General features: G+C 36.2%; 1 protein-coding gene across 1 annotated transcript in view; it reads right to left on the bottom strand.

The window, feature by feature from the left end:
• OSTN (osteocrin) overlaps positions 1-18041 on the bottom strand; it is a 29374-nt gene extending 11333 nt beyond the window's left edge. Inside the window, exons 1-2 of the mRNA XM_003792700.1 lie at positions 17943-18041; positions 15253-15467 (exon numbers count right to left, since the gene is read on the bottom strand). Coding sequence (XP_003792748.1) covers positions 15253-15467; positions 17943-18041 — 314 coding nt within the window. The remainder of the gene's footprint in view (positions 1-15252; positions 15468-17942) is intronic.
• Between the last annotated feature and the right edge of the window lie 684 nt (positions 18042-18725).

The raw sequence follows: 18725 nt of genomic DNA on the forward strand, positions 1-18725 counted from the left end.
CGGGCCCGGGCTGGGGATTCGAACCCACCACCTTAGGTGTATGTGGCTGGCGCCTTAGCCGCTTGAGCCACAGGCGCCGAGCCTGATCACCTATTCTTAACCTTTTTTAAAAAGAGCTTATTTGAAGAACTAGAAGACTTCTTAACCAACCAACCAAACAAACAAACAAACATACATAATAGGGTAGATAGCCCTTCAGAATTTGCCAGACTACCTTCTGAGAAACCAGATAACACCAACCTAACAGAAAAAAAGTGCTCTGGAAAATGATAATCTTCAGTTATCATTTCACAACATTAACTACACTAGAAAACAAATAACCTATTATAATAACAAATTCTTTGCTCTCCAACTCTTAATAAAAATCCCCAGTCACTCCTTCTATGGCTGGAATTTCTTCTTCCTTTTGTACTGTGCCTTTTCCTCCTTCAAAAAGCAAAATAAACTTTTTGCTTTAAACTATGTCTCAATCTTTGAGTCAAGAATTCTTTTTCTACCCATGGCCCAGGTCCTCTAACACTGATGTGGCGGTAGCTGGAACTCAGGTTTCAGGTTAGAGGATTTCCCTCTGGTTGGTCTGCTCAACAATGTTCCCTTCATAGGCACTAGAAGAATTCCGCCCTGTATTGTGCTCCCTCTGCCAGGGTAGCCCTGAGTTTCAATGCAAAGCCCTCAAATCACTTCCCTCTCCTTCCACCGGACACACAGGTTCTGTCTCCACTTGGTGTGCCTTCATAGCGCTGTGGGAGGGATGGGTAAGAGGTGACTTTTCAAAGCAACACTGCATTTTCTGCCCTCTTCAGTGCTTCTTTCCTAGATAAATAATGTTAAAACCAGGTAGCATGATCACCTGATTTTTGATTCTTCTGAAAATGCTGGCTTGTGTGGGTGATGGTTGAATTAGGCGTTTATGTGGAGGAACAATCTCTGAAGGTTTCTGTTTGGTCATCTTGCTCTGCTCCTTTTCCTATTGCAATTTTCACTGAAGTCATATTGAATCTAAGGTATAAGTCACTTAGGAAAGAATTAGAATTTTTATAATACTGTCTTATTGTTCACAATCATTTATTTAGAATATTTTTAATGTCTTCAATGGTTTTTATAATTTTCTTCATAAAAAATGCTTTCTACTTGTTAGATTTACTATTGTTGCAAGTGGTATCATTTAAGAATATGTGTTGCAGGTGATTTTTATAGTGTCTCTAACTTGATTAAAATTTTTTTCCTTCCTTTATTAATTTATTAGTAATTTCAATCATGAAGAGGTATTTAACTTTATTGAATGCTATTTCTGCATCAATAGAGATAATGTGATTTATTTCTTCAACTTATCAATTATATTAATTGATTTTCTAAAGTAAATAAACCTTGTATGGTATTTTTGTGATAAACCCAAACATGATAATGGTGTATCATTTTTTAAAATACAGAATTGGATTTATTCCAGTATTTTTGGTAGGAATTTTGTGTAGATAGCTGTTAATAAGAGTGTCCCATAATTTTTTTTCTTGTTACTTCCATTTGCAGTTTTGATACTGAGATAAAAATATTCTCATTTAAAAAGTTGAGAATTGCACCTTCTTTTTGGTTATCCTTTTGTTATTTATTTAAACACATTATGGTCTGAGAAGATGTTCTGTATGGTAACTGCACCTTTCAGTTTGGATGGCTTATTTTGTGTGAGTACTCCGGTAATTTCATGTGTAAATGTTATTTCATTATATTTAATAGGTATTTAACGTGAACTTTAAAACTTTTTTCATTAGTTGTCTTTTACTTACCCTGTTAATGGTTTTGAGTTCTAAGGAAAGAAACTTGGAATCAGAGTACACAAAAGCTCCTTAGAAATAATAGTCGAGTTTGTTGCTACTATCAATAAAATACTAGACCCAGGAAGTCATGTAGCTCCACCAACACTATCCAAACAGGGAGGATATAGTAATGGTTAACAAACGATGTTCTTTTAAATAATTTAGTAGTTTATATTAGTGAAAAACAGAAATAAACTATTATAGTATAAAACTAATATGAATGTAGTGACCATACTCCAAGATGGTCTCCGAGACTTCTACTGTCATGTAGTCTCCTTCCACATGGAATGAATATGGCTGGTTTTGGTAACCAATAAGGTATTATAAAAATGGTGCTGTTTGAAGTAGTGAAAGCTATCTCAGGTTCTGCATTGTTTTGTTGGATTGCTTCACCTGGGAGAAGCTAGCTGCCCTTTCCTAAGTATGCTCTAACAGCCCTGTAGAGAGGTTTACATGGCAAAGAATGAAAGCCTCCTGCCAACAGTCAGTGAGGAACTGAGGCTTCTGACTTCAGCCAAGAGAGTGGGTCATTTTAGAAGTGCATGTCTAGCCTCAGTATAGCCTTCAGATGACTGATGCTCTGGCCAGCTGTAACCTTGGAGGAGACTGCAAGTGGGAAGGACCCAATGGAGTTTATTCTGCATTTCTGATGCATAGAAACTGTGAGGACGAAAATGCTTATTGTTGTCTTAAGCTGCTCAGTTTTAGTCATTTGTTACAAAGCAATAGATATCTATTAGTGTGAGATTCAAGAACTGTAAGATTCCATGAGAGAAGAGATAACACCCAATTTGGGAGTTCTAGGAAAAAGTTAGGAAATGTAGGAAAATTAAGGGAGGATATGAAAACAATAAAACAAGTGTTTATCCCTGAATCTTGCAATCTTTGTTATTGCAATTTAAATTAGAGAGTGAAATTAAGAAATAGCCATAGCTGAACAGATCTGTCACTATAGGAGCCTGGAAGGACTGATGTGTGAGGAGAGCCCAAAATGAAGGACTCAGCAAGGCCCTGCCAAGGATGAGAAAGAAAATAATCAAGGTCCACAGAGCCACGTTTAAATCTGAAACAGACAGTTAGACTTTAAATTCAAATTACAGAATGTTAGGATGAAGGACCACAGTAAATGTGAGTGATGATGTGGTTTTGAGGAACTAACTCATATGCTTTCTTTTCCCCCAAGCATTATGTATTGGCCCCTTAAAACCACATGCTGTGCCTAGGTTGGCAAAGCTTTGTGGCACTTCTTCATGATGAATTAGAAAGGAAATAAAAAGTTAGGATTTTTTTTTTTTAATCTTTGGAGCTGTCATCAAGAAGGGCAATCACATCTGACAAATTGAACCTTGCATTGCTATTCCCAACTTTAACCCAAAACTATGTCTGGCTTAGGATAGAAACCCAGATATCACTGGTATGGAAATGTTAAATGTATTTATTCCATGTATATATTCTAAATGAACCTCACTGTTCCTGGCCTTTGACAAGCATTTCATTCACTCAGAGCTTTAGTTTCTTTAATGGAATTAACTTATTTAAGTGGAAAGTTAGTGGACTTGGAGTTAAACAACCTATCACATAATTTATAGCTAGATAATCTCAGGGAAATCATTTTATCTCTCTGAAAATATACTAATAAAATGGGGATTATAATACCTCCTTCTTAGGATGTTATAGGGATTTAAAAGTGAATTCACCAGTCTGTTAAAATGGAATTCTTTCTATCTCAATTTCTGGCTGTGTCCCCAAAAGGCTGAGGGACAACGAAAAGAGTAGGTGACAAGAATTTCCTCTTGCATTCCAAAGCGAGGTGCTAGACTTGTGTGATATTCTCAAAGAAGGTTGCTACAAACTGGTTTTTTTTTTTTTTTTTTTCCAATTTTAATCTAATACAAGAATTGACATTGAATAAGTAGGGAAGGAAGGATTTCTTGGGAGCACGTTATTAAAAAACCACCAGCACTTTTCTTATTCTTTCATACAGGGAAAGGACTTCTAGAGTATAAAATGTACCTGTTGAAGCATGGTAGATTTAATAAAATAGTGTCTATGAAATTGAAAGGGTGAGAAGCTATCAGAATTAACTTGACAGCCAAGTGAAGAGATGACTACACAAGGAACAGCTTCACTTTCAGAAACAGTCAAGGCCATGGGTTTAATGAGCACATGCAGTGTGTATGGATAAGTTTGTCCTAGGATAATCATAAAAAGGACCTTGCACCAGGGTTCTTGCCAGGGCTGATAGGTGAAGAAAACTCAGCAGGCTGCTGGTGATGGTGTCAATGAGAAGATGAGAGAAAGGATGAGGGAGAGGGGTATAATTGACCTGCAGAAGAGGAATATTGCTGGAGGCAAGGATGCCTACATTAACGATCCCATTGGGGGTTACTGAGGACCCCCAAATTGTTCCATGATAAGGAGTCAGCTTTGGGCATGCACGAGTGCCAGACAGCACTAAAGGCAGGTTGTGAGACATTAGTCAAATCAGACTCTGTTGTGCGGCTCTGCATATATCTTCCTCCCCAGCTCTTAAGGAGACAAAAGGTAGCTCATTGCCATCAGATAGAGTGAAGACAGATGGGTTACAGCCCCTTCCTACCATAGCCATTCCAGGATCAATGGGGCCCAAGACAGGAAAAAGAGAAGCTTTAATAATATTCATGATTTGGGCTAAGGCAAAAAAAAAAAATGGTTATTTTAATTACTGAAATATGGCTATTTTTCTAATACATGTGACCAGAGGTATTCTTATTTTTTCAATGTGACCAGTAGAGTCATTAGTCCCTGCCATTAGGATTATCCAGGGGGTAGAGGGTTTGAATACATATGAGTGGGCAGTAAAATTATTTTTCTGATTATGTCCTCTGGAGTTCTCTTTTAGTTTTAAGTGGTTATCATATGATTTCCAAAGAAGTATTTCTTGGGTGGCCCCTGTGGCTCAAAAGGGTAGGGCACCGGCCCCATATGTTGGAGGTGGTGGGTTCAAACCCAGCCCCGGCCCCTAGGCCTCCCCCCCCCCCAAAATCAGTATTTCCTGACCTGAATCCATAGACTGTGTATAATTGAGCAGGATACCTTTCCTCTGCTCCTGAGATCTACTCTTTGCCTTTTCTCACCCTCCTTTGAGCCCTAGGAGGCTGACCTTTGTAAATCCCAAATATTCTTGTGCCCTCTGGCTTTGGTTTGGGTCAAACAATACGCAACTCTGAGAAGAAGACCGGAGAGAAGTCAGGTGTGATTTTCCCCTGGCTTGTTCCTTGGAAGGTGTCTTCCTGAGTTGTGCTCCTGAACGAAAGTTACTGCTTCTCCCAAGGCATCTGGCTCTCTACAGCTCTCTGAGGTTTAGACACCTCTCCCTTCCTCACCCGTTCAGGCCAGGGCCCTGGGCTGCTGTGCTGTTCTATTATAATCTGTATCTACACAGGATTTGGTAAACAGACTTCCTTTGAATAAACCCTTCTTAAATGTTCCTGTTTCAAAGGTGCCACCTGCTTCTTGTCAGAACCCTGACTGGCACAATCATTGTCCTTGCTTGGCTGTCCTATTATTAATGGCAGAAGTAAAGTGATAATTGTAATGGAAATGTTTAGTAGTAATTAAATCCAAACATTGAGTATTATTATTGTTATTGTTCATAAAATATTTTTAGGATTGTGTGAAGGAGTGAGAGAAATCATTCTTTAGAAAAATTCCAGGCCAATCATCACTGTCTTGTAACACTAAAGGGTCTTCCGATAGATACTATTTTGCCAGAGATGTAATCATACCTGCTTCCTTTTATTTACATAGATGGATGATTCTTAACTTTGGACTTTAAATGGGTTAACTGAAATCAGGAAAATATCTTGGACTTAAAAGCATAGTTAATGTTGTTTTGAGAATTCATTTGGAAGTGCCTCTGAAAATGAAGCTAATGTCATATTCATATAAAAACATGTTAACACAAAGTAAGAACAATAGGTGCTTCTTGGCTTCATCTTAAAATGATTTGACATCTTAAAATGAAAAGACTTGGCCCTATTCAGATTTTTATGTTTGTTTTCACTTTTGTTTTCCTTCAAATGTTTATTTCTCATATTTCCCTCGCTTGGTGGGCATTTTCAAAAATGAATTTAATTTTTTTGTTTTCTGCATATTTTATAGTAGTTTAGGATAGATAATGCAATTTTATGCTTGAGACAACATTTTTAAAGCTGGAATTATATACCAGAATGATTCAGGGGTCCAGAAATACAGATGGGAAATGGTTGTATTTTTGGTTTTATTAACTGGTAATTAAAATATGGCATATTGATTATCGGCTTGAACATTAGGGGCAAGTTCGTGAGAAGGGTGAGCAGCACAGTGTGGATTCAATATGAGGTAATGAGAATAAGAAGCAGGATAATAACAGAGGATTTTATTACAAATCACAATAGTATTAATCGTACCTGGACTTTAGTGATACAAAGGAATCACAGATTTTCAGAACACGTTTTAGTAGTAGATACTTTGAAATGGTGTTTATGTTTAGTACTACTTGAAATTATTGTTTTCAGACCTGTCTCTAGATCTTATATCATGAATAAATAGAAAAGCATAATCAATAAAGAAGCATATAAACATATCAATAAACATGTCATTAGAGTAGAAATTAATTAAAAGTATTTTGATAATTTTGTTTCTACATAATTGGTAACCTTTGAACTCTTATGAGTTCTATTGAAAAACAATATTCTAAGAAGGGGTCCACAGCTTTCTCAAAAGTGACAAAGTGGCGCATGACACAAAAAAGCTTCTGAAGCCCTGGATTAAGTAGTATCTGTGCTCCCACTTAAGGGTATAGGGTACAACTTCTGCGTGTGGACACTACAACAAGGACTCTTCCTAACAAATGCCAACGCTATAACCGAATTGTTTGTAGCCTCATGTTAATCTGAAATAAAAAATAAAAATAAAAAGACTAGAGAGTCTAGCTTAGCAGTAATCGTCAATTTTTCATTCCCATGGGTAAGCTTCTGTGAAAATGCCTTAGCTCTCCTAATACTGTCAAACTTCTGGGAGTAGATAGAGGTGAAGAAAAAGGCAGAGAAATGGAGAAAAAAGATCAATTTTAACTTCCCAAGGCCATAAATTAGTCTACTAAAATCCTCTGTTATTATCCTGCTTATTCTCATTACCTCATAGTGAATCCATGCTGTGCTACTCACCCTTCTCAAGAACTTGCCCCTAACGTCCAAGCCTATAAGCAATCTTTCACATGAGTTTTCTCTTAAGAGGGTAATTGTTCTGGGGCGGTGCCTTGGCTCAAGGAGTAGGGTGCCGGCCTGTATACCAGGGGTGGCGGGTTGAAGCCTGGCCCCTGCCCAAACTGAAAAAAAAAAAAAAAAAAAAAAAAGAGGATAATAGCTCTTAATCTACTTAACTGGTCACTGGATTTGTGTCAACATTGCCAGTTACTGCATCAGGGTTTGTTATTACTGAATTTGAAAATCATTTTTTATCATTTCTTGAAAATTACTAATAAAATACCTATAATCTCTTCCAATAATAACTATTTCTCTTCCGTTTGTTCCCACAAAGTTCTTCTCAAACTAAACCACACATTAAATTTCTCATTCTAGTCTCCATATCTGTTTGATGTACTCTGAGTCACTCTTTTAGCGTAATGTTATGATAAGGCTTTACTCTTCTGCTAGGTCTAATCTGTTTTTCTCAGTGTTTATTTATTTTTTAAATTTTGTTATAGAATATTTCCAACACATGCCAAAATAGAATGGTAGAATTTCTGTGATGTACCCATCCTTCTAAGTCAATGATTACCAATTTATTGCAAATCTTGCCTTTTCTGTTCTACCCCCCTCGCGTATTATTTTGAGGAAGATCTCAGATAAATAACTTCATATTAAAATATCTAACTGAGGTATCTCTCTTGCTTTTTAATGGCAGTACCATATTCACATTTAAAAGTCGACAGTAATTACTTAGTATCATCAAATAGTTGCCGTTCATCTTTACAATTGTTTGTCAACTATGTTAATTTTTAAACTGACCATTGTTTGGATTAGGACTGTAAAAACTTTGTGACAAATTAATATGTCTGTCTCTTAATGTCCTTTAATCTTTAGGATCACCTTCCTCTTTCATCTCCTTTTTTATCTCTTCAAACCTTCTAATTTATATTTTGGAAAAACTGCATTATTTATCCTGTAGTTTTCCATACTCTGGACATTGCTGTTTATATCCCTGTAGTGTCTCTGAAATCATTTGTCTTCTCTATTTCTTGAAAATGGGTGGGTGGATCTAGAGACAAGACTGTTTTGGGAGGGACAATGCTATTTCATAGGTAGTGCTGTTTCTTTCATCAGGAGCATATAAAGACTTTGCTGTTTTTCCTCTTGTGATAGTAAGAGAGGTTAATGATCATTGTCCGGATCCATTAATTCAGTAGAGTTTGCAAAATAGAGATATTTTATCTTCCCTTTTCATTTATTAGCCAGAATAATTCTATGAAAAAAAATTCTACTTTACATACTTAATCCTGTCATTTCTTGATTGTTTTAGCTGTAAAAATTCTATAAAGAGAAATTTCACTTGTTAGTGATGCGGCTCCCATTAGAAAGGTGGGTTTAATGTTTTCTTCATTTAGAAGTTTTTGGGACAATGAACTGATAACTAGAGCATTCTACAGACGAGTTATTAGTCTATACAATATTATTTTTGAATCACATATTTAAGCAGATTTAAGGTAGTTAATGTTTTCATTGATACACAGATTGTCATACTTTAACCAGTGGGAAGGTCTTCATGTTGCCAACTGAGTCTTTTTGATCTGCTCTTAGAGCGAGCTTCCTTGCTATGAGGCAGGACAAGATATTCAAGCTCATTTTGTTCATTTTCTGCCTCAATGCTTTAACTCAGGAGTTGTTCTTTTAAGTCGGAAATGGTATTGGGAGACAACCATCTGGTCATTAGCGTTGCTCATTTCTCTTGGATTGGTGATGGGTTTGGGGAATTTTTAGTTTACAGACTGAATCATGAGCTCATGTTATTATTTCAGAAACATGAGTTCATACTAACACGAATGTATCATGGACATTTTAAAAATCATGCCATGTCAGGGTTATATTTTTATTTAACATTTTCACCTAACAACTTTATCTTATTTTTTTCATGTTGTGAGTCCCAGTTCTTATTAGCACCAGGAAATGACAGAATTAGATTATCAAAAAATATTTGCTTTTTACCACAATATACACTTAACTGTCTCAGAAGAGTAATATGGAAATTACCACCAGTAATATCATTTCTGAAAATAGTTTTAAGATTCTTTTTCTCTCAAGCTTTTTAATCTCATTTATTTCACTAGGGATGTAGAGCCAAATTAAATTATTCTGTCACTTGGTATAAATCTTCTTTGTGTAGCAATGTTATTAACTGGAATATACATTTACACTAATTAATTTCAATTCATAAACTATTGTCATTTAAAGTATTTAGGCATCACATTTTAATATTTATTTTTATTATAGCATCATGTAATATATTTGAATGATTTCAAAGCTAAAACCAGGTACAGTTGATTATTGTGTTGATGAGAAAAAAAAATTGATACCTGGCTGTGCCACTGTCTGTGTGAAGTGGAGTTTGCTCATGTTTTTCTCCTGTCCCTGTGGGTTTTCTCCAGTACTATGTGGTCTCCTCCCACATCTGAAAGATGTTCCCGTTAGGTTAATTGCTGTGTCTTGATAGTCTCAGAATAAGTGAGTGTGGGTGTGTTTGTGAGTGAACCCTAGGACGGAATGATGTCCTGTCCAGGGCTGCCTCCCCACCTTCTGTCCTGAACAGCTGGGATAGACTTGGACACTTACAACCCTGAATTTGAATAAAAAGTTTGGAAAATGAATGAATAAATGAAACAGAAATTATTATAAAATAAAAATTTGTAAAGTATGTGACCATCATACATTTCCATAATGATAAACAGCATGATATGAAAGCACATAGGAGCCTGACATATTGGATAAAATTTTGTTAAACTGCATGGTGGTAAGAGATGCTCCTTATAAGTTTTGCTCTGCAAACATTTCTTTCTTGGTCTAACACACTATCCCCATGACTGTCATCACTGGCCAAAAATTGAGTAATTATCCTCATTTTTATAAATCTTTCTTAAATGGACGTATAGTTCATATTTATTTCAATGCTGGATATTAGACATGTTTTGAGATTTTATTTGGAAGTTTCATGATTTTTTGTGACCAGAAATGTGCCGTAGGAAATTAATTCCAGTTTATATTGATTAGCCTTTGGTCAAATTGGTTTCATTAAACATCATTTTGTCTAATGTCAGTTTCCAGGAACATACTGATGACACTGAATGAGTACTTATTCTATATTCAAATAAGACCAGTTTTTTTAAAATAAAACCAGTTTTTATTTTTGACTTCTTTATTCTTTTCTCTAACTTTCCCTATATAAAGGCAATTAACATTAGTTTGCATTTTTACCCCCTTGCTTTTTAATATAAACATTTATAAATTTTTATTGCCATTTTAAAATAGTCCTGTACTATACTCATGTTGATCTGTTTTGCTATTGCTAATTAACGATGCCATAAATCATAGAATAAATCATAGACTACGATTTATGCAGATTGTAGGGATATTTCTCATTCCTTTTTATGGCTGTGGATTTGCACAGTTCTCCATTGTGAGGATGTCACAGTTTATCCATTCCTTTTTTGACATCTGTATATTTTCTTGTTATAAAGAGTTGTAAAATGAGTAGTTTTGCCCTTTCTTTTTTTAAAAACATTTTTGCTAGCATAAAAATAAGAGCTTTCTAGGAGCAGGAAGACTGTTAGACCAAGAGATTACTGTGTACTGGATATTATCATATCAAATTAGACTCTATAGGGATTGCATTCTGTATTCCATGCTTGATCTTAGTCAAAGGGCCAAGAAGTGATTCATTTTGTATTTCTTTTTTTTTGGGACAGAGCCTCAAGCTGTCCCCCTGGGTAGAGTGCTGTGGCATCACAGCTCACAGCAACCTCCAACTCCTGGGCTTAAGTGAGTCTTCTGTCTCTGCCTCCCAAGTAGCTGGGACCACAGGTGCCCGCCACAACTCTTGGCCATTTTTTGGTTGCAGCCATCATTGTTGTTTGGCAGGCCTGGGCTAGATTCGAACCCGCCACCTTAGGTGTATGTGGCTGGCGCCTTAGCCACTTGAGCCATAGGCGCTGAGCCTTCATTTTGTATTTCTATCAGCAACACATGGCATGCCTTGTCTTTACAGCTTTGTCCATAATTATTTCACTGTTTAAAAGATGCTTTTTTGGCCAATCTCATACATGAGAAATGAATAGTCTATCAATGAAATTTTTAATATATTTTTTCTTGTAATGAGAACGGTTGGCATCTTTTTCCATGGTTAAGAGTTATTTACATTTTTCCCATGAATTGTCTGTTGTTTTTATTCCATTCTCTATAGTTTTTTCTTCTCTATTTTTCAAAGTTCTTTATATTTAGAGACATTAACTGTTCATCTTTGATATAAGTTGCAAACTTTTAAAAGAATCACTTGAGCCCAAGAGTTTGGGGTTTCTGTGACCTGTGACACTATGGCACTCTACTGAGGGCGACAAAGTGAGATTCTATCTCAAAAAAAAAAAAAAAAAAAAGAATTTAGAAGAGTTCACTCTCCATAGAACTTCAGCAATGTTTTCTTCTATTCCCATATGGGCTCATCTACTTTTATTTTTTCACTTAAATCTCTAATCCATTTAGACTTTTTCATGACATATAGCTTGAGAATTTATCAATTTTTCCAGTTCTCAGCATCATTTATTTGAAGTGTCCTGTTTTACTCACTAACATGAGATGCTGCTTTTATACATATTAAAGTTGCAAATATAATTGAGTCCATTTCTTGAGTTTCTGTTCTGATCTATCTATCAGCCTATCCATCTATCTATTGATAACCTATGTTCTAGTGAAAAAACAAAACTGTAGAAAGATCTGGGTATTACACCTCTGTCAGATGTATAGTTTGCAAATATTTTCTCTCATTCTGTAGATTGTCTGTTTGCTTTGTTGATTGTTTCCTTTGCTATGCAGAAGCTTTTTAATTCAATCAAGTGCCGTTTATATATTTTTGTTGTTGCTTTCGGGATCTTTGGGTCTCTGTCATAAATTCTTTGCCTAGACCAATGCCTAGACTGATTTTTCTACATTTTCTTCTAGAATTTTTATGGTTTGTGCTTTACATTTAAGTCTTTTATATACCTCTTGAACTAATTTTTGTGTATGGTAAGAGTTTGAGGTCCTCGTTCATTCTTCTGCAATAGGTCTAAAATCTTCAAAATCTACAAAGAACTCAAACAAACCACCAAGAAAAAAATTAAATGCCCCATCAAAAAGTGAGCAAAAGCCATGAACAGAAAGAAGTTTTTCAAAAGAAAATAGACAAATGGCTAACAAGCATATGAGAAAAATGCTCAACACCACTAATCAGGGGGAAATGCAACTTAAAACTATGATGAGATTCCACCTTATTCCCATCAGAATGGACATTAGTAAAAAGTCAAAAATGCTGGTGTGCATACATAGAGAAAGAAATGCTTATACATTGTTGGTGGGACAACAAATTAGTACAAACTATGTGGAAAATACTATGGAGATTCCTTAAAGAAATAAATGTAGACCTACCATTCAATCCCACAACCCCACTGCTAGGTATCTACCCAATTCACTTTATTAAAAAGACACCAGCACTCTAATATTTATAGCACTGCAATTTACAATTGTAAAGATGTGGAAGCAATCTATATGCCTGTCAATTGCTGGGTGGATTTAAAAATGGTGGGGGTATTTATGGAATACTACTCAGCCATAAAAAGGAATAAAATAATGGTATTTGTAGCAGCTTGGATAGAACTGGAGATCTAAGTGAAGAACACCCCATGTTCTCACTAATTACCAGAACTGACCAGTAAGTCCACATTGGGCATAATACAATATAAAGGACATGAGAAACCAAGAAAGGAGAAAGGTGGCAGGGATGTCTGATGAAAGCTTACCTATGGTGTACAATGAACACTATTCCGGGGATGGGCATACCAAAAGCCCTGACTTAAACATTATTCAAGATATCCATGTGACAAAACCACTTGTTTGGAAATTAAAAAAAAAATACCATCTTGGTCTATATGTAAAGAGAAAAAGATCTGGTAGGGCTCTTCTTTCTACTATTTTCAGACTTTTTCTGGCTCTTCTGGCTTTTATTTCAAAGAATGAACTTTATAATCAACTTATTGATAATTTAGCTTAAAGAGAGGAGACATATTTGTGCTCTTGAGTGGTTGAGTCAAGAACTTATTTATATGGCTCAGCCCCTGTAGTTCAGCGGCTAAGGCACTGGCCACATACAACAGGGCTGGCTGGTTTGAACTGGCCTGGGCCTGCCAAACAACAATCACCACAATAACAACAACAACAAAAAATAGGTGGGTGTTGTGGTGGGCACCTGTAGTCCCAGCTACCGGGGAGGCTGAGGCAAGAGAATTGCTTAAGCCTGAGAGTTTGAGGTTGCTGTGAGCTGTGATGTCATACACTCTACTGAGGCTAAGGAGGTTGGGATACATAGAAGATTGGGTAGGGTGGGGGTTCTGGCATGGTGTGTCCTGCCCACAGCTGAGGGTAGTAGCCATGGGGGATCTACTGTCTTGGCTGGCCCAGGTCTGCAATCAGTCCATGAGGCAGAATTCTGACTCCTGCTGTGGCATGCTGGGTAACACATACAGAGCCACAACTGCAATAGCCAAGAATACCATAGGCTTCCACAACCCATACATGTTCTTTTTGTATGTGGGTTCTTTGAGGGATAAAGACTACATTTTTCTCCTCTTTCTCACCAGACTCCAATATAGTACCTAGACCAGAAGTGAACTAATTTGTATTTCTCTGGTTAAAGTAAAGTCTGCTTTACAAAATGCAGGTATGAGATTATTTCTGAAGTACAAGTAGGATAAATTGCAGTCTCCAAGTAATGATTTTATTTTCTAATGTAACTTTGTAGAACAGGGGACTAGCAAATGGTATTCTGTATACTAATAATTACTGACCATAGACAAATCATGGAACCACGAACAAGATGACAAGACCTGGAGCTCCAGGAAACAAATATGACTGAACCAAAGGAAGTAAAGATAAGAACAAGAAGAAATAAGGTGCTAGATCATAGAATTCTTTGTAGGTTTTGCTAAGGAATTTGACTTTTACATTGAAAGCAGTGGGGAACATTTCACACAAGACTCTTAGATGATCATCCTGGTAGCAGACTAGAGGTCACATTGGTGATAATGGGTGGTGATGATGGTGCAGATGGAGATGAGGAAAGACTGGAGAAGGAAATAATCTAAAAAATAATAATTTAGGCTAGAATTAGAAAACTCTTAAGGGGAGATATTCTAGAGATACTTAACATAAAACAAATCAGATTTAGAGAATTGATTGAGATACAAAATGTTCAAGGTGAGCATAAAGATTCCTAGTAAATCGCCCAGATCCCTGTCTAAGTAATTAGGTGGACTTTTGTGCCATTACCACTATGAAATTTATAGCATGATGAACAGATACTGAGGGAGTAGGAAATGAACTGAGTTTGAAATGGTTGCTTTAAAATATTGACCATTTCTCAATGAGTAAAGGCAGATTCACTACTCTAATTCTCTTATGATAACCAATATTTTACAAAGCTTTTACATTTGATTATCTAAGTTCATATTATGGAAGGAATGAAATTCCCCCATTTTACAGATAAATAAGCTTGAGATAAAGGATAAAGGTACATGTACGATTCACATGGCTGGACAAGAGCAGAAACTGGACTTAAACACTTTTGCACTGATACCAAGTCCTGAGAGTTCTCCTCTCAGGATTCATTCACATATTTTGGAAAACTTTATAGCAAGCGTCAAAACTAAGTGCTGTTCTGGTGACCTCTATTCAATAAAAAGCTCAGTTGACCAAAGTATTTACCTCAATGCACACACGTGTCTCCTCACCTCATTATTTTTTATCTGCATTCAGCAGACTTTTAGGAAATATTATGACAAAAATACAGTAGTGATGTATTAATCACTTACAGAGGTGGTCAACATAAGGAAGTTGGCCGACTGTACTGATATGTACATGGGGTACGTGTCTGGACTACTGCAGGGAGGTGGTCAGCTATGGAGGCTATAGCACTCATTTTCCAACTCTAAACACTTATTTCCAAGATCACACTGTTAAACTAGTAAGTTAGCTGACACCCTATCATCTGTTTATTTACAAGGTTTTCACTGTATTTTTAAAACAGAATTTTCTGTTTCAGAGCCCAGAATGAAAGACTTAAAAAGAACAAAAAAAAAGAAAGAAAGAAACTAAAATCTTTCCTTCTCCAAGAGTTCACTTACCTCTGTTTACCTTTATGATCTACAGATCCAGCTGAGAGTCTGTCTAGGGGAGACCCAAAACCAGAGAAACTCCTTTTCTTCTTTGTCTCAATCACATCATTCTCCAGGGACACCAGTTCATCAAGAAGAAAGAGTTTTGCTGCTAGATCAGTGGCTGATTTCTCCTCCCTGACTGTGGGTGGTGACTGTCCATCTGTGACTGCAGAATCAAAGGCCTGCAGAGAAAAGAGGGGGGATTCCCTTCATTTAGGCAAAGACACTCTGAATATGTAAAATTCCCGCATTGGGCATTTCCATCTTTGTAATTTCTCATGGGGTTATTTTTCAAAGAGAAAGGTTGACCTTTGGGGACTGAAACCCACAGACGTGGGGAGAAAATACAACAAAACTAAACAAAAATATAAAGAAAAAAAATCTCCTAGGTTGCTTCTAAAATTCAGCACATAAACAAATCATTTTTTTAAAAATATTCTTTACAACTCCATCCTTCCTTATTATTAGTGTCCTCACAGTGCTTTATCTATATCTCCTTCATCAATGCACCTATTACTTTGTATTCTATTGATTATAATATATTGGTATTCCTTATTAGAGTGAAACTTGAGGCCCATGCCTTTGTCTCGTGAGTCTTATATTTTGTCTACTCAGTGCTTAGCTTTGTATTTTTCTTATAGTGATCAATACTTCTTTGATGAATATTTATTTAATGAATTTTGAAAAAAAAAGAAACCTCATGCTATGTTCTCGTAACCACTTATTCATTCTTTATTGATTCAAACCATTAAGTATCCTCTATGTATTAGGTTCTGCATTAGACTTAAGGGTTACAAAATAAACACAATTCTTTCTCCAGGGATCCAGGGATGGTGCCCAGGGACCATTCCATCTCCATCCGTATGATGTATTAACAAATGTTAATGAATGTCTACAGGTGTGTGAGCTATTCCAATCATTTTATTTTACAAATAAGATTTCTTATTTGTTTGTTTTTACACATATTGCCACTTTGCCCTTCATCCAAGTCATCCAAGTACAGGTGCTCAGTTTTTCCTTTCTAAGCCCTGATACAGCATTTTTAAATTCTCCCCTTAACAATCCTGAGTCATTGTGTACTACGAAGACCCTGAGAATATTCCTGTGTGGGAAACAGGTTTAGCTCCTGGAGATCTTTTTCTTCCTGGCTTTAATCACATTTCTCCATGTGCCAGACTCCTGTTCTTTGTTTTGATTTTTCTTTGCTTTCTCTTTTTCTTCTTGGATTATTACTTCCATTGTCTTTCTATTCTTTTCATTTTCTCTAATAAAATGAAATCCTGGCATTTTTCATGCTCTTTCAAGGCAACTCTCTTTTGAAATACCGACAGACAAGCCCAAAGCTATTGAGCCTCCGGCTTCCCTATCTAGTCAGATGTGCCCGCAATTTGATCAGTTCTTCTGATCAGCGGCAGTCTGATCTGCTCTCTTTGATTCCCGTCATTAGGGACTCAGGTCCTCTTCATCCCCTAGTGTCTGCTTTTCATCACCTTATAATTTGTTTCTCTGCCTCCTACCTCCCTGCTCTCCGTTTCTCCTGAGTACTGCTGTGAAGTTAGTTTTCCCCACTGTCATTACCATCATATAAAAAAGAAACTTTAATACTTCTCATAGTTCTTTGTGCAAAGCCCCAACGACTCCTGAAATCTCAACTTACCCTTTCCCTATATGACCTTGACAACATAGACAGTGGAGAAGGGAAAGAATGCTCTAATCACTGGAAAGAAATTTTAACAAGCAGGAGACAAAGAAGACAAACCTTCAAAGGGCAAAGATTTTTGTTCTCTCTTAAAGCATGCTCCAAAAATTATGCTTTTATTATTGCAACTGACACACATACAAAAAGAGAGTATTGTTTCTTTTCAGAAGTATCCTTAATCTTCAGGAAAAAGACAATTCATACAAGGCCCATCCTCTTTAATGTGCATTTCAGACTTCCTCTTTGCTCCTTAAGAAGCACGCAGAATCAATGCTTCTAGTAAGATCAAATGAGCCAAATGAATTGTTCCCTGTCTCATGTCCTGACATTTCTTTTCCTTTTTCCTTTAGTCATAGCACTAAGAAAACATTTGTACTGTAATTAAAAGTTTGGACAAAACTACTCAAATTCGCCATGCAAATAACTTCAAATTTACATAAAAGCACTTCATCTTGACATAGCCAATCTAAATCCAATGTGTATGAAATGATAATGACTTCTTGAATGCTTTTTTGCTCACTGAGTACAAATCTTTGTTATTACTTAAAGTTTCTTTTAACATTTAGATAACTGGCTTGCTTTTTATCCACTGTGAGGAGAAAAAAATCATCATTACTCTTTACATTTTAAATTTGCAACCTTGAATGTCACGCTGGCAATAAAAATAAGACAATAGAGAAACACTTAGTTTCTTGATTGTGTGTTGTTTCCCTATCTGATATTGTGTGCATGTTTTTTTTTTTCTTTTTTTCTTTGCAGTTTTTGGCTGGGGCTGGGTTTGAACCCACCACCTCCAGTATATGGGGCCGGTGTCCTACTCCTTTGAGCCACAGGTGCCGCCCTCTGTGTATCTTCCTATTTGTCAGCTGCACCTGCACCTTCTAACACTAGTAGAAATGACTGATGTCCATGAAAGAATGAATGTACATATGTGGTTCTGTAAACTTGTTTCCATTACCTCGGTTGCTACATCCACTGAGAGCACTTTTCCTGAGCTCCACATCATCAGCGTCATAGCCAGGATGGAATACGCACTTGCTAATCTCCAGTCCAGCATCTACAGGTCACACACATTGCAGTTAACATTGAATCATTTGGGATACAAAGATAGAAAATGAGGGCTCCTAAATAGATTGTTCGAGGCAAATGTTACCCAAATAATTCAGGTTAAATGTACTAAATTGGATTTCTGCACAACTTAAATAATGCTTAATAGATAGTATAGATTTCCCAGAACACATTCTGTCAAGTCTTCATTTTCATATAAACCTAGATTAGGGTTGTACAGCTATAATAACCATTTAATTCAATCTAAAGTCTGAGAAATATAATTCACATAATTTTATTCTCTTCTTCTTCTTTATCTCATCCAAAGAGTACAACCCCATGTACCTGAGAAGAAATGTGTGAAAGTGGTAAGGTGTATAAAGTAAAACCTGCTGGGGTCTGTGGTGAACCAGAGAGAAGGTGATTCCTCTAAAAGCATTTAAATTTAAATTTTAAAAATGCCAGACATTAGCTAGGAGTATTTCTATACGTACTTGTGTTATGTCAGGATTTCTTAAGCAAGTTTTAAAAAAATGGACATCTTGTAAAACACAAAGTTCACTACATCAAAATTGAAAAATTCCATATGATTAGATGCAAGAAACAAAACCAAAAGCCAATTTACTAATGGAAGCTATTTACAACATATATAAAAAAGGAAGATGGACATTTGGTACATGTAAATAAATCTGAT

This window comes from Otolemur garnettii, unplaced genomic scaffold, assembly GCF_000181295.1.
Source record: "Otolemur garnettii isolate 467f Iridium unplaced genomic scaffold, OtoGar3 scaffold00060, whole genome shotgun sequence".
Classification (NCBI taxonomy): Eukaryota; Metazoa; Chordata; class Mammalia; order Primates; family Galagidae; genus Otolemur; species Otolemur garnettii.